The sequence below is a fragment of the Eschrichtius robustus genome, chromosome 10, assembly GCF_028021215.1.
Source record: "Eschrichtius robustus isolate mEscRob2 chromosome 10, mEscRob2.pri, whole genome shotgun sequence".
Taxonomy (NCBI): domain Eukaryota; kingdom Metazoa; phylum Chordata; class Mammalia; order Artiodactyla; family Eschrichtiidae; genus Eschrichtius; species Eschrichtius robustus.
The window spans coordinates 20,959,609-20,976,208 of NC_090833.1; the positions used below are offsets into that span (position 1 = coordinate 20,959,609).

The 16,600-nt window shown below is 36.3% G+C and overlaps 1 protein-coding gene across 1 annotated transcript in view; it reads left to right on the forward strand.

The window, feature by feature from the left end:
• Positions 1-472: 472 nt before the first annotated feature.
• Positions 473-16,600, forward strand: part of LOC137770910 (zinc finger protein 420-like) — a 44,011-nt gene continuing 27,883 nt past the window's right edge. Inside the window, exons 1-5 of the mRNA XM_068553968.1 lie at positions 473-604; positions 6,336-6,462; positions 8,968-9,060; positions 10,988-11,498; positions 11,835-12,061. Coding sequence (XP_068410069.1) covers positions 473-604; positions 6,336-6,462; positions 8,968-9,060; positions 10,988-11,498; positions 11,835-12,061 — 1,090 coding nt within the window. The remainder of the gene's footprint in view (positions 605-6,335; positions 6,463-8,967; positions 9,061-10,987; positions 11,499-11,834; positions 12,062-16,600) is intronic.

Below are 16,600 nucleotides of genomic sequence, written 5' to 3' on the forward strand. Positions count from 1 at the left end.
GACTTATTTTTCTTGCTTTGTAATTCAACAAGAAAAAATTTTTCCAGGTATGTAAATACTTTTATAAGACATTTTTAATGACTGTGTAGTATTCTGTTTTTTCAGCAATTGATTTAACCAATCCCTATCGTCAGACATCTAAGTGGTTTCTACTTTTTAGGTGATAAAGCATCATTGTGATGAATATTCTTGCAGATACATCTTTGTGTATATCCATGCCTATTTCTTTTTAGAATAAATATTTAATAGTAGATTTGTAGAGTCAAAGGAGGAAAAACTTTCTAAACATATAGTGGAATACAAATATTCACATCCTCAAAGGAAAAACATCATGTCCTGATCCTTTCAGAACTGTAAATTAGTAGATTGATATTATCACGGTGTAATTCTGTGTGGTCTCTCTGAATCTTTGAAAGGAGCAGTCTCTAAAGGGTAGTCTTTTATGTAGTTGATCATAGGAGTTAATAGGCTCATGGTTGTGGGAATCACAGAGCAGGCTCAGACTCTCAAAGCTATCTTCTTTTTCCCCTCCCTGCTCATCCCAGCTCTGTCTGTACAGATATCTACTGCTTCTGAAGAGCAACAGAAAATGAGCAAGTCTCAGGTAAGTGAGCTATTTATACCCCGTTTTGTTTTCCACTGTATTTGAGGCAGTTTAAAAGAATTAATTCAATTAACTGAAAAAATGGAAATAGAGATCAGGGAAAATAAAATAGAAGATCTGGCCAAGGAAACTTGGAACATAGTCATACAAGTTGTAGGATCTTTCAGAGTTAAAGTTGAGCATACCATCTGCAATTATATGATTTACATTGTACATTAAATGTTATAATTTCTGGAAGAAAGTAAAGATTTTTTTTGCATTTAGGTTTGAAGTTATTCTCCTGATGGGACTGCATGCATATGATGTAGTAGTCAGTGTCCTTGACATTTACCAACACATGATAAATTCCATAGCAGTTTTCTCCCTGGCTGTTTCTTAAACCATTTCTCCAAATAAGTATAGGGCATAATAACAAGGCAGAATTCAGTTTCTAGGCAGTAAAATCAGAGGGCCAAGTACACAGCTGTCAAACAGTCTGGCTTGATCCATGAATAAAATCTGTAATTTTGGGAGCAGCATTTCTGGGAGTTTGTAAAATTAGTCCAGGGGATTCATGTCATTAAAGGTAATACTAATTTTAATTTTATTAAATTTAAAATAATTTTAATTTGCAGTTTTTGACCAATAAATAATCAGATATTTTTCCTTTAAAATGCAATAGATTGAGAACCTCGAAGTGTATATCAAGTGAGCACGCTTGGTGGATAGTGGAGATCAAGTGAATTTGCTAATTTCTGTTGGTTTATCACTCAGCTACTAGCCAGCATCTTAGTGGTTGTGATTGTCATACAGTTTTAAATGTTTTTATTTGAAGGTATATATTGTTTGATTTTTACCGATAATGTTGCATTGGTTTATTCCCACTGTGTAGCATATAGCTTCAGCATAGTAGTGTTCAAAGTGGGGAGCATGCATTCCTTAGGAGATGTGCAAGATGATCCCCTGGGATATGGAGAGAAAAGATGAGAAATTCTACTTATATATCTTTTTATGATCATAATATCTCAGTATTGAGTTACTTACATATAACCTATGGGTTTTTTAAAAGGTGTATATTATTGATGTGTGTGCTTTTTTATTTTTAACTGAAAAATGTCTCACCAAGATTCGCCTCTTTAGAACGAAATATGCTCCTGTCAACCAGGAGATTCCAAAAATTTTAGGAGCTCTGTCAAAAAATCAGAGTCAAAGATCAAATATTAGAACAAAAGATGCTCCTGGTACCTTTATTGCTTAGGAAATTACAAAAGTTTTAGGAGCTGTGACCAAGAGCCAGGGAGAAGACTAAAATGTATATTTCTTATCATATCACAATATCATGGTTTCTGATTTTAAAAGTTTGGGGATTACTGTTTTTTTTTCTTTTTTTCATTGAAGTATAGTTGCTGTACAGTACTGTATAAGTTACAGGTTTACAATATAGTGATTCACAATTTTTAAAGGTTATACTCCATTTATAGTTATTATAAAATATTTGCTATATTCCCTGTGTTGTACAATACATCCTTGTAGCTTATTTTATACCTAATAGTTTGTACCTCTTAGTCCCCTACCCCTATATTGCCCTTCCCCTCTTCCCACTGGTAACCACTAATTTGTTCTCTATATCTGTGAGGACTACTGGGTTTTGTATCTATAATTCTGTACCCAGTTTCAATATGTGGGTTTTTCCATACCACCAAGCAGTCTTCCAACACCAGCTGGGTGTCCTACCATTTAACTTTAATTTTGACACTACCTACTTGGAGAAAGCATCAGATCCTACAGGTTACAAGCTTAGTTCCACAAGGCTGCCCTCCACCTCGGATGCTAGTTGCAAGTCCAGATTGTTATCTGTGCTTCTGACCCACTGGCTGTAAATCAGAGGTTCCCACCACCCCCTCCTTTGTTTTGATTTATTTGCTACAGGGGCTCACAGGACCCAGGAAACCAGTTTACTCACTAGATTACCAGTTTGTTATAAAGGATATTAAAGGATATGAATCAAGAGCCAGATGAAGAGATACATAGGTCCCGAACAAAGGAGCTTGGGGACCAGCATGTGACACATGGAAGCATTCTGGCCCACCACCCTGGAAGTTTTCTGAACCCTTTCCTCTTGGGTCTTTATGGAGGCTTCATTATGTAGGCGTGATTGATTATCATTGGCCATTGGTGATTTGTTCAACCTCTAGCCCTGCTCCCCTCCCTAGAAATCAGGGAGTGGGACTAAAAAAAAGAGCACCCTCTATTCACAGTTGGCTTCCCTGGCAACTAGCCCCCATACTTAGGTGCTTTCCAAAGATACCTCATTAACATAACAAAAGATACCTTTATCCCACTCCTCACAGAAAATTCAAGGGTTTTTAGGAGCTCTGTGCCAGGAACAGGATAAGGACCAAATATACTTTATTATAAATCACAATGTCACAGTACCATTGGTACTAGTGCATCTCCTCATTTCCTGTATTCAGCCACCAACTCCCATAGTCATAGTCCAGATTTATAATTACCAATAGCTCCAAGCATTTCACTCTCTGGCCTTTCTTTCTCTCTTTCTCTTTCTTTCTTTCTTTCCTTCTTTCTTTCTTTCTTTCTTTCTTTCTTCCTTCCTTTCTTTCTATCTTTCTTTCTTTCTTTCTTTCTTTCTTTCTTTCTTTCTTTCTTTCTTTCTTTCTTTCTTTCTTTCTTTCTTTCTTCCTTCCTTCCTTCCTTCCTTCTTTCCTTCCTTCCTCTCTTTCCTTTCTTTCCTTCTTTCCTTTTCTTTTCTTTCTTTTCTTTCTTTCATTTTTTGGCTTCGTGGCCTTCGTTGCTGTGTGCGGGCTTTCTCTAGTTGCGGTGAGCGGAGGCTACTCTTTGTTGCGGTGCGCGGACTTCTCATTGTCGTTGGCCATTATTTCTGTTTCTAGCTCATTATCTAGTACCTTGACTCCAGCAATTCTTTAGTTCTGTACAGACCTCTGATCAATTGACCATCCATTTTTTCACTGTTTATTACATTCCTCTCCCCACTTCTTTTTTTTTTCTTTTTTTTAAATTTATTTATTTATGGCTGTGTTGGGTCTTCGTTTCTGTGCTAGGGCTTTCTCTAGTTGTGGCAAGCGGGGGCCACTCTTCATCGCGGTGCGCGGGCCTCTCACTATCGCGGCCTCTCTTGTTGCGGAGCACAGCCTCCAGACGCGCAGGCTCAGTAGTTGTGGCTCACGGGCCTAGTTGCTCCACGGCATGTGGGATCTTCCCAGACCAGGGCTCGAACCCGTGTCCCTTGCATTGGCAGGCAGATTCTCAACCACTGCACCACCAGGGAAGCCCCCTCTCCCCACTTCTTAATTCTCTCTTTTCTCAGCTTGAATTCCATGCTTCTCAGTTTTTGTTAGGAGCAACTGTCACCCCACTGAAGTCCAGTTGCCTACCCATTATTGCCATGTACATGTCAATGATAATAGATACCTTGAGCTTAATGGGGCAAGTAGATTTTCTTGTGGTAAAAAATATATAACATAAAGTTTGCCATTTTAACCATTTTTATGTGTACAGTCAGTTGTATTAGTTATATTCACAGTTTGTGCATCTATCACCACTATTTCCAGAACCTTTTCATCACCCCAAACAGAAACTCTATGCCCAACGAGCGATAACTCCCATTCTTCCCTTCCTCCCACAGCCCCTGGTCACTTAAAACTACTTTCTGACTCTGTAAATTTGCCTATTCGAGGTATTTCATGCAAGTGGAATCATACAATATTTGTCCTTGTGTGTCTAACTTATTTCACTTAGCATGTTTTCAAGGTTTATCTGTGCTGTAGCATGTATCAGAACTTCATTCCTTTTTATGGCTGAATAATATTCCACTCTGGATATACCACATTTTGTTTATCCATTCATCTGCTGATGGACACTTGGGTTGTTTGTACCTTTTGGCTTTATTGTAAATAAAGCTGCTATGAACATTTGTATACAAGTATCGGTTTGAGTACCTGTTTTCAAATCTTTTAGGTATATACCTAAGAGTGGAATTGCTGGGTCATATGGTAATTCTATGTTTAACTTTTGTAGGAACTGCACAGCAATTTATGAGGGTTCCAGTTTCTTCACATCATTGCTAACACTTGTATTTTCTGTTTTGCTGTTGATAACCATCCTACTGGGGTAAAGTGGTATCTCATTGTGGTTTTGATTTGTTTCTCTAATGACTAATGAGGTTGAGCATCTTTTCATGTGCTTATTGTCAGTTTGCATATCTTCTTTGCAGAAATGTCTATTCATGTTCTTTGCCCATTTTTTCATTGAATCATTTGTCTTTTTATTGTTGAACAAATAGAATTCTTGATTCCACTTCTCCCTCCACCAAGACCAGATCTTTCTTGTCTCCTGGACTTCAGTGGGATGCAGTTGCTTACACCAAAAACCAAGGAGTTTTAGTTGATTCCTCTCCTTTCCTCATACACTGTCTTTCAGAAGTATCTCGGTTGGATTTGATTAAGATCAAATTTTAAAATAGACTGCTCTTACTGAGGTCTATTAATCATGAGAACTTAATCATGGTTTGAATAGTAAGGAACAGTGAGTTCATTAGCACTTTATTGTTACTAACTGATCAAAAATTATTTCATTTTTCTCATTATGTCTAGATATGCATTTTAAAAAATTGAGTAGATTAAATATTACTTACATTTTTTATTTTAATTTAAACTTTAAAAACAATGGTTTCTGCTTTATTTAATTTTTTAAAGTGTTTTAATGGAAAAATTCAAACATATAAAAATATAGAGAACAGTATAATAAACCCCTTGTACTTCCTCATATATTTTCAACAATTAATATTTTACCTATCTGACATCTTTCCTCTTTCTCTTCTTTTATTTATTTGTTCTCTGGAGTTGCACATTTTAAAGCATATCTCATACATGGCATTTCACCAGTATATACTTGCTTTGCAGATTACTGTTGTTGTTATCTTCGTTTTCTGACAAGTGATACTGGTTTTCCCTTTAGTGGTTTCCTTTTAAAATACATTTATTTAAGTAAAGAAGTTGTTGGGTTAAAACTATTAAGTCAATAATAGCGCAGGTAACATGCAGATATGGTAAAACCTCTGAAGGCTGTATGTGAATAAATGATGTTTGAGAGCATTATACTGAAGCGCTCACAGGTCCTTGAATTTACCATGTTCTTCATGTTCACATGCCTTTTTCCTACTCCACTCTTCATCTGGAATGATCTTTCTCCCTCCTCCACAGGTTACCAGAGAATACACTATTCATTTTTTATGTTTCAAAACCTTTTTATTTTATCTTTACATTTAAAATTTTTTATTTTTACATTTTTCATTATTCATTTTGTATAACTTTACAAAGCCCAAAATAGAATCACTCTTTCTTTCCTTTTCTGTCATAACCTATTTAACATCTTATAGCATTTATATACTTACTTGTTTGCCTCCATCTACTAGTCTGTAAACCTGCTGTGCTTTATTCATATTTGTATCCCGAGCACCAAATAGTGCTGGTCACATAGGTTCTTAATACATGCTTGATGGAAAGAGAATGGATGATTCTTAATGGCAAAGTTTTTCTAATAGGAGTTTGACTTCTCCCACGTAGTAGAACCCAAAATTGGCCTCATGGTAAACATTTTCTTTAACTTTTTGTGATGAACCCTGCATGACGAAAACAGCAATAATTTCTCATACATCTTTTATACATCACTCAGTGTTTTTCACTTTAGATTTAATAGGAATGTTCTGTTACAGGGATTTGTTTCATTCAAAGATGTGACTGTGGACTTTACTCAGGAGGAGTGGCAGCAGCTGGACTCTGCTCAAAGAAACCTGTACAAGGATGTGACGCTGGAGAACTATAGCAACCTTGTTTCAGTGGGTAAGGACATCTTCCCTCAGAGGGTACTGATATTAGTTACCTATTGTTGTATAACAATTATTATAGTGGCTTAAAGTAAACATTTTTTTACAAACAATTTCTGTAGGTCAGGAATATGGAACAACTCAGCTGGGTGGTTCTGGCTTGTGGTCTCCCATGTGGTTGTAGTCAGATGTTAGCAGGGGCTGCATTCATCTGAAAACTTGACTGGGACTGTAGGATCCATTTCTAAGGTAACTCACTTCCGTGGCTGTTGACAGGAGCCTTAGTTCCTTGCTGTTCATTGGCTGGAGATCTCAATTCCTTGCCATGTGGGCCTGTTCTCACGACCTGGCAACTAATTTCCCCTAGATAGAGTGAGAGCAAGGAGGAAGTCACAGTGCCTTTTATGGCCAAGTCTCTGAAATCACACATGATCACTTCTACCTTCTTGTGTTCATTAGAAGTGAGTTACTAGATATACAGATTGCCAACAAACACATGAAAGGATACTCAACATCACTAATCATTAGAGAAATGCAAATCAGAGCTACAATGAGGTATCACCTCACACCGGTCAGAATGGCCATCATCAAAAAATCTACAAACAATAAATGCTGGAGACGGTGTGGAGAAAAGGGAACGCTCTTGCACTGTTGGTGGGAATGTAAATTGATACAGCCACTATGGAGAACAGTATGGAGGTTCCTTAAAAAACTAAAAATAGAACTACCATATGACCCAGCAATCCCACTATTGGGCATATACCCTGAGAAAACCATAATTCAAAAAGAGTCATGTACCACAATGTTCATTGCAGCACTATTTACAATAGCCAGAACGTGGAAGCAACTTAAGTGTCCATCGACAGATGAATGGATAAAGAAGATGTGGCACATATATACAATGGAATATTACTCAGCCATAAAAAGAAACGAAATTGAGTTATTTGTAGTGAGGTGGATGGACCTAGAGTTTGTCGTACTGAGTGAAGTAAGTCAGAAAGTGAAAAACAAATACTGTATGCTAACGCATATATGTGGAATCTAAGGGAAAAAAATGGCTCTGATGAACCTAGGGGCAGGACAGGAATAAAGATGCATAGAGAATGGACTTGAGGACGCAGGGAGGGGGAAGGGTAAGCTGGGACGAAGTGAGAGAGTGGCATGGACATATATACACTACCAAATGTAAAACAGATAGTGGGAAGCAACTGCATCACACAGGGAGATCAGCTCGTTGCTTTGTGACCACCTAGAGGGGTGGGATAGGGAGGGTGGGAGGGAGATGCAAGAGGGAGGGGATATGGGGATATATGTATACATACAGCTGATTCACTTTGTTATACAGCAGAAACTAACACAACATTGTAAAGCAATTATACTCCAATAAAGATGTTAAAAAAATAAATTAAAAAGAAAAAAAAAGAAGTGAGTTACTAAGTCCAGCCCACACTCAAGGGGTGCAGAATAAGCTCTACTTCCTGAAGGGAAGCGTGTCAAAGAATTTATGGGGATATATTAAACCCATCATAGTACCCAATCAACTGCCTTTCCTTTATATTTTGCTAAAAGCTACTGGGTCTCTGAATGCTTAAAGAGCTTCATTTCAACCTATAAAGGTCGAAAGAATATTAATTTTGAGTACCAAATACTGTGCTTCTACCTCTCCAGTGAACTTGGATGGAAAGAAAATGGGTACTGCATCCTGCTCATTCTTCAGAGGCTGAAGACAATGGGCTGGGCCGAAGTTCTTGGTTTTTATAAATTAATTGTGATATAATGTATATAATAAAGTGTTCAAATATTAATTACACAGCTGATGCATTTTTTCATATGTATACACCTACCTGACCACTACTCAGATCAAGATACTGAATATTTCCAGCACCCCAGCAGGCTCCCTTGAACCGCCCCCTTACCATTTACCTACCTCCTCAGAGATAACAACTTGTGGTTCTATCACCATAAATTAATTCTGTTCTTGACCTTCATGTAAGTGTAATCACACAGTATGTAAGGTTTTTTTTTTGTCTAGCATATTTCATTCAACATAATATCTGTGAAATGCATTCATGTTATTGCATGTGACAGTAGTTTGTTGCTCCTTATTGTTGTATTGTATTCTGTTTAATGAGTATACAATAATTCTTCAATTTATCCAGTCTACTGTTGATGGTCATTTGGGTTGTTTCAGATTTTGGCAATTATGAATAAAGTGCTTATTAACATTTTTATGCTTATCTTCTGGTAGAAATAAGCATATCATTTCTATTGGGTATATACAGAGGAGTGGAATTTCTGGGTCATAGGGCATATGTATATTTAGCTTTAGTAGATACTACCAGTTTTCCAAAGAGATTATACCAATTTATATTATACTAGCAATGTAGTAGAGTTCCATCAACCTTTAGTAATGTCAGTCTTTTAAATTTTAGCCATTCTGGTACATATGTAATGGATGTGAGTTCTAGGTTGGTTAGTTTATCCACTAACACCCAAGTCCTATATTATTTCCCATAAACAGGGTATCAGTCTCTGAATTCAGATGTAATCTTCTTGTTTAAGCAAGGAGAACCATGGATGGAGGAGGGAGAAATGTCAAATTGGGCCTATTCAGGTAAGTTGAGAACCTGGCAAATGGGAGGCAGGGAAGGAAGATTCATATTGATTAGTGATATGTTTGTCTTTGAAGTATTTTTTAGGAAATTATTCTTGAAGGCCATAGATGTTTACAAATGGCTGAAAATAATTGATGTGGGTTTGTGGAATACCTAAATGACACTGCTACATATCAAACACCCACATAATCCTTTTCCTTTAGTTGACTTTTAGAGAAATAGGTAATCCTCCTACCTATACTCTGAATCTTATCTAGCCCACATATTTAGGACACTTCTTAATTAGTTAGCATCTCTTTGACTAATATCTTTAGCACTCCATTCTCCCAAAGTGGGCTTATACTCCTCTCCTCATGCACTCAGGCATTCTTAGGTATGCTCTCTTTCAAAGTAACTTACCAAATGATATTCATATTCTTTCTAATTACCTTCTGTTTTTCTCACCTTTCAGTGTGAAGTGTCTTGGAGTTATAATCTTTTGTTTGTTTCTTAAAAAAATTCTTTAGGGTCTCCAGTAATAGAAATATTATTCCTTCTTTTCCTGTCTTCCTTTTCCATTGTGTTCTCTATGACCATTTTAATCTGATTCTTTATGTCATTTTTATTATCTTGGTTGTTTTCTTTCCTTTAGTCAGTGCCACTTATTAAATTTGTATTTCCCTTCTTTTCTTCCTGACCACACCTTGTAATTTAATCTTCCATTTTTTTTTCCTGAGTTCAATCAATTCTTTTTCATTTCTCCCTGTTTTTTGTTCATTTTGGTTTTTATCTTTTGAAGTTCTGACTCATGGTGGTTTTCCATGTCCTGATATGCTTGTTTGAGTATATTTAATTCTGCCTGGAGTTCAAACAAAATTTTCTTCTGTTTCATGGCAAGTTTTTGAAGGGGACAATTTCCTCTGTTTATTTCTGCACAAATTCATTTCCTGATTTTATGTAATAGTTCTCTATGGACTTTACTTTTTCTTTTCATTTTAACATATCACAGTGTTTTTATAAGATTTCTAATTTTATGGATCCCTTTTCTGTTAATATAGCAAAGTTCAGGGACTTGAGCAGAGTCCTTTCTTCTTCTCTCCCTCCCTCCCTTCCTTCCTTTCTGTGATTAAGGAGGAGTTTTGAGTTTTCTGGTTTTGTGGTTCTCTTTTGTCTTCCAGGACCCTAAATTTCCTCTTTTTTTTCTTTTCCCCATTGCCACCACCCACTTACCAGAGGGTACTTCTTCCTTCTTTTTTGCTTTTTGTCTCCCTTTGAAACTGCCTATTCTTCTGAGGACTGTCCCCTTTAAATAGAGCCTATCTTATCTTGTGCCTTTTTAATGTCATCTGACCCTTTAAGATGCATGTACTTTGACATCCTCTCCCTGTAGTTGTGCTCTAATATGCCTGGTTACATATAAAACATTTTTATATTTACTGTGAGTTTAATCTTTCTGCTGGTCACATCAACTCACTCTCAGTCCCCTTTGCTAGCATGCTTCCTCTGTCTTCCTGAAGTTATTTTTTGGTCTGCCTTTGTTCCTCACAGAGCCTTGTGATGGAGTAGAGATGGGGCAGAAGTGTGTGGGGCTGTGTGGGACCATGACACTGAGCTCATCAACTCTGCTTTTTCCATTGCTCTCCTGCTCACTTCTTTTTATGTCTGTTCCTTCTGCTGTCTTTGGGTTTTAATATCATATTCATCATAAATTTCAAAGCTGAACATACTCATTATCAGATTTCTGTCTATTTCCATTAAAATGAAGACCTTTATTTTTTGTTTTTGTGTTTTGTGTTCCTCAAAGCTCGAGAGAGAAATAACATTATTTACACTTGGGTTTTCTCTTAGAGTTTGAAATTAGACCCAAAATCAAAGAATTAGCTCCACAGAAGAGCATTTCTGAAGAAGTAATACTCCATAACATGATAGTATACTCAATTTTTAAAGACTGGAAACTTGAAGATGAGATAAATGACCAGGAAAACCAAGACAAGCTTTTGAATCAAGTTACATTTATTAACAATAAGTCACTGACTGAGGAGATAGACCAAGAATATAATGCACTGTGGAAAGTAGTTCATCTGAACAGAACATCTGATGAACACGTCAGAGCCTTCATACATAAGTCTCACCTCTCTGCACAACCAAAATTTCTAACAAGTGAAAAATATAAATGTATTCAGTGTGGGAAAGCCTTCAGTGGAAAGTCAGGACTTATCGTACATCAGAGAATTCATACTGGGGAAAAACCATACAAATGTAATGACTGTGAAAAAGCCTTTATTCAGAAGTCACAGCTCACTGTACATCAGAGAACTCATACAGGAGAGAAGCCCTATGAATGTAGTGAATGTGGAAAAGCATTCATCCAGATGTCAAACCTCATTATTCATCAGAGGATTCACACAGGGGAGAAACCCTATGAATGCAATGAATGTGGGAAGGCTTTCATCAAGAAGTCAGCTCTTAGTGTTCATCAAAGAGCTCATACGGGGGAGAAACCATATGAATGTGATGAATGTGGAAAAGCCTTTATCTGGCGGTCACAGCTCATTGTACATCAGAGAATTCATACTGGGGAGAAACCCCATAGATGTAATGAGTGTGGAAAAGCCTTCAACAGAAAGTCAGAACTAAGTGTGCATCACAGAATTCATACCGGAGAGAAACCCTTTGAATGTAATGAATGTAAAAAAGCCTTCATTCAGAAGTCAGATCTCATTGTACATCAGAGAACTCACACTGGGGACAAAAGATATCAATGCAATGAATGTGGGAAAGCCTTCATCCGGAGTTCACAGTTCATTGAACATCAGAGAATTCATACTGGCGAGAAACCTTATGAATGTAGTGAATGCAGAAAAGCTTTTATCCAGAAATCACAACTCATTGTGCATCAGAGAATCCATACTGGGACAAAACCATATGAATGCACTGAGTGTGGAAGAGCCTTTAGCAAGAAGTCACACCTTACTGTACATCATAGAATACATACTGGAGAAAAACCCTATGAATGCAGTGATTGTAGAAAAGCTTTCAGCAAGAAATCTACTCTCATTGTTCATCAGAGAATTCATATTGAACAGAAACACTTTTAACTGGAGTGAGAAAACTTTAATTCAGTGATCAAAGTTTCATTACACTTCATAGAATTCATATAGGTTAGAAACTATAAATGTACTAAACATGGGAAGCTTCAACAATAGTTCCAGAACTATTAAGCATCAGAAGATTCATACTAAGAAGAACTTTGAAAAATCATGTTTCCCAAAAACAACATATATATTGGACATCTTGGTTGAGATCTAAAAGTTTTTTTAAGTGTACTAGAAAAATCTCAATTACACATGATTGACTTGTTCACTGTGAAGTACACATTTTTTTTCATGAGTAAGTAAATTGATTTATCATGACAATAAAGTGACAACGATATGTAATCATTCTGCAAGTGATCTAAGAATGGCATTTAAACCCAAATTATCTGTTGGTTGGAAGTGAATATGGATATTTACACCTGCCTTGCTTTTTCACACTAAAACAGGGGTCCCCAATTTTTTTGGCCAGTTTCGTGGAAGACAATTTTTCCATGGACTGGGGGTGGGGGGATGGTTTCAGAATGATTCAAGCACATTACATTTATTGTGCACTTTATTTCTATTATTATTACATTGTACTATATAATGAAATAATTATAGAACTCACCAGAATGCAGAATCAGTGGGAGTCCTGAGCTTGTTTTCACTTGCCACTCACTGATAGGGTTTTGATATGAGTCTACAAGCAGTGGATTATTATGGTCTGTGTGCAGTCAAACCTCTCTGCTAATGATAATCTGTATTTGCAGCTGCTCCCCAGTGCTAGCATCACCGCCTCAGCTCCACCTCAGATCATCAGGCATTAGATTCTCATAAGGAGCACGCAACCTAGATTCCTTGCATGCACAGTTCACAGTAGGGTTGATGCTCCTATGAGAATCTAATGCCGCTGCTGATCTGACAGGAGGCGGAGCTCAGGCAGTAATGCAAGTGATGGAGTGAGGCTGTAAATACAGATGAAGCTTCACTCACTCCCCCGCCCCTCACCTCCTGCTGTGTGGCCCCCGTTCCTAACAGGCCATGGACTGGGTACCTATATCCTGTCCCTACATTATGTTGAATTAATTAACAAGAAACATGCATTTTAAAGGGATTGTTAGATTCCGTGTTCTTATATGTAAGAGCTGTCGGAAGATACTATATATTTTTTGAGATATTTGTTCAGGGATATCTGTTTTGCTGCCCTGTAAATTTCCTCATGACCAGCCTAAACATTAGAAATTTTACTATTATTTTCTAGTTCATTTGAAAAAAAAGTCTTTGTTTTGTTGAGTTGTCATTTTATTATCACAAATAACTTTTCTTACAAATCCAGTCATTATCCAAGGCATGCTTTCCTTTTAGAAACACAATAACCTAACCTTATATAAGTATTCATTGTCAAGTAATATTATGAAAAGAGGGATTGATATCTAAAAACCTTTTAAAACTTTTCTTGAATGAAGGTGAAGCTGATATATGAAGCTGATATACCACGTTGAACTTGATCCTAAATTTTTTTATATCAAATACTTTTTAGATTTTTAAAGGAAAAATAATGCTTTAAAATTGAAATTAGTGAATAACAACCATGATTATTAATTTAAAATTTAAAATATTTAAGCTTTCAAATAATGATTTTAAACTAAAAGAAGTAAATTGCAGTCATGGAATTTTTTTATTAGTCATTTTTGAAGATCTGGGATATAAATGTATGCAATTAATTTTCTAAACAAACATATCAGCAACTAAAATATCCATGTGTGTCTTGCCCTTCAGTGTTGTCATCTTGGAACCTATTTAATGATGCAAGTTGTTCAGTCACCAGTAATTTGTGGAGTCCCTATCTTTTAGAATTTCCTTCAGGTCCAGCTTACCTGTTAGGCCTCATATGAAACCAAGTAATATTTTCAGAGAGCCTTAGTCATTAGAATTCATTGTCTTTCTAGCCCTTCCTTATCCCTCCCCACTATCAACCCATTAATTCTGTGCCTGACTTCAGCAAGAAAAAAGCTCATACCCTTTCTATAGTCATTTCAAGTCTCAGATCCTTAGAAGATTCAATATCTTTATTTTCACATTTTGGCCTTCTACTTCATGATTTCCTACCTGTAGCTGGTATTGCCATGAACATTGAACAGGCATGAAATTCCTTTACTTTTTTACTTGCCTTCTAATATTTTTGATGTCTGACCCTAGTTTCTTCTATTCTCTTTAAAAGGACACTTCATACTGCTTCCTTTCTACTTCATTAGTATTACTATTACTAATAGATATTTATTGGGCACTATGAGTCAGATACTATCTTGTTTTAAACAACTGGAACTTGAGAGGTTATACAAGAAACCATGACTCATACCCAAGGACTCGGAAACATTACAATATACATAAATTCTTAGATATTTCAAAGTTTTCAGGCAGAGTTAAAAATGGAAACTACCCTAATAATAATATGGTTTAAAATGGTTTGCAAATTAAATGATTAAAATGTTAATCATGAATACCATTCATTGAGATACTCATGTGTATTTAAACTTTTATATGCTGATGGTCACTCAAATGCTTAGGTATTATGTTTATTTTAACTTCAAGTTCTAATCACAGGTGAATACTTCACAGTTGAATCTACCCTATTTCAGACATTCTTAGGGGCATAATAGATCAAAGGGGCATTATACAAGTGTGTGGGAGGTAAGATGGAAAGGAGTCAAACCATGGATTTCTTTTTTTTTTCTGGGAAGGTGAAGAAAATGGAATTTCAAAGCCCCTTTTCTATTTGGTAGCGTAGGTAGGGGTGAGTCACAAGAGAAATTAGAAAATATTTAGATAATACTGAAATGAAAACACAATCTATCAAAGTATTGGGGATGCCGCTAGAGCAGAGCTTAAAGAGAAATTTATAGCTTTTAAGTGTTTTATTAGAAAAGAAGAGATGACTAAAATTAATTATCTAAGCTTCCACCTTATGAAGTTAGATATGAGCAAATGAAACTCAAGTAAGTAGGAGAATAAAGTAATAAATGTAAGAGCACAAATCAATGAACTAGAACTGGGGTCAGACTAGGCCAAATTTGGCTAGTGGCCTATTTCCATATAACCCTTAAACTTAGAATCATTTTTCATTTTTAGCGGGTTGTAAAACAAACACCTATAAAACAAAGAGTACAAAACAGTTACCATATATGGCCCATAAAACCTAAAATATCTACTATCTGGCCCTCTACAGAAACTGTTTGCCAATTCCTGAACTGGAACATACACTAACAGTAGAAAAAAGTCAATAAAAACAAAAGGTGGTTCATTGAAATGATGAAAAAGAGAAGAAAGAAAAAGAGAAGGCCGGGACTTCCCTGATGGCACAGTGGTTAAGAATCCACCTGCCGATGCAAGGAACATAGGTTCAAGCCGTGGTCTGGGAAGATCCCATATGCCGCAGAGCAAAAAAGCCCATGCTCCACAACTACTGAGCCTGTGCTCTAGAGCCCGCGAGCCACAACTACTGAGCCTGTGTGCCACAACTACTGAAGTCCGTGTGCCTAGAGCCCATGCTCCGCAACAAAAGAAGCCACCACAATGAGAAACCCACGCACTGCAATGAAGAGTAGCCCCCGCTCGCCGCAACTAGAGAAAGCCTGCGCCCAGCAACGAAAACCCAGTGCAGCCCAAAAATAAATAAATAAATAAATGTGTTTAAAAAAAAAAAGAAAAAGAGAAGACCAAAATTATGAATAGGAATTAAAGGAGATGACACCACTATCCTAGAATCAACAGATAATAAGTAAGTTACTTATAACTTTTTTTCAAAAATTTGATGACTTAGATGAAATGGAAGATTTCCTTGAAATACATGTTACCAAAACTGAGTAAAGAAGAAATAGAATACTTAAATAACCCTATAAATAATAAAAGAAATTAAATGTGTTATTTAAAATCTTCCCTGAAAGAAAACTCAAGATCTAGATGGCTTCACTGATAAATTCCATCAGTATTTAAGGAATAAATAATGCTAACCCTACAGAAACTTTCAGAAAGTAGAGGAGGATGAACATTTTCCAACTCATCATATTGGATCAGATTACCCTGAACCGAAACCAGATGAAGACATCATAAGTAAAGAAAGTTGTAAGCCAGTAAATACCCTGATGACTATAGATGTAAAAGTTCTTTTAAAAATTAGTGTACTGAATCCAACAATACATGAAAAATGAAATATGTCCTGATTAACTTCTGGAGATTATTTCAGGAATTCAAGTTTTTATTTAAACATCTGATTATCACTCCATGTAATTTACCATATTAAAATAATGAAGGGAAAGACTCATGTATCATCTCTGTAGATACCAAGAACGCATTTAGCAAAATTCAACAACCATTTGTGATGAAAACTTTCAACAAACGAGCAATAGGTAGTAACTTCTCTACATCTACCAGTTTTATGGTTATTGCTTTCTACATAAGATCAGACACAAAGCAAAAATATCTGTTC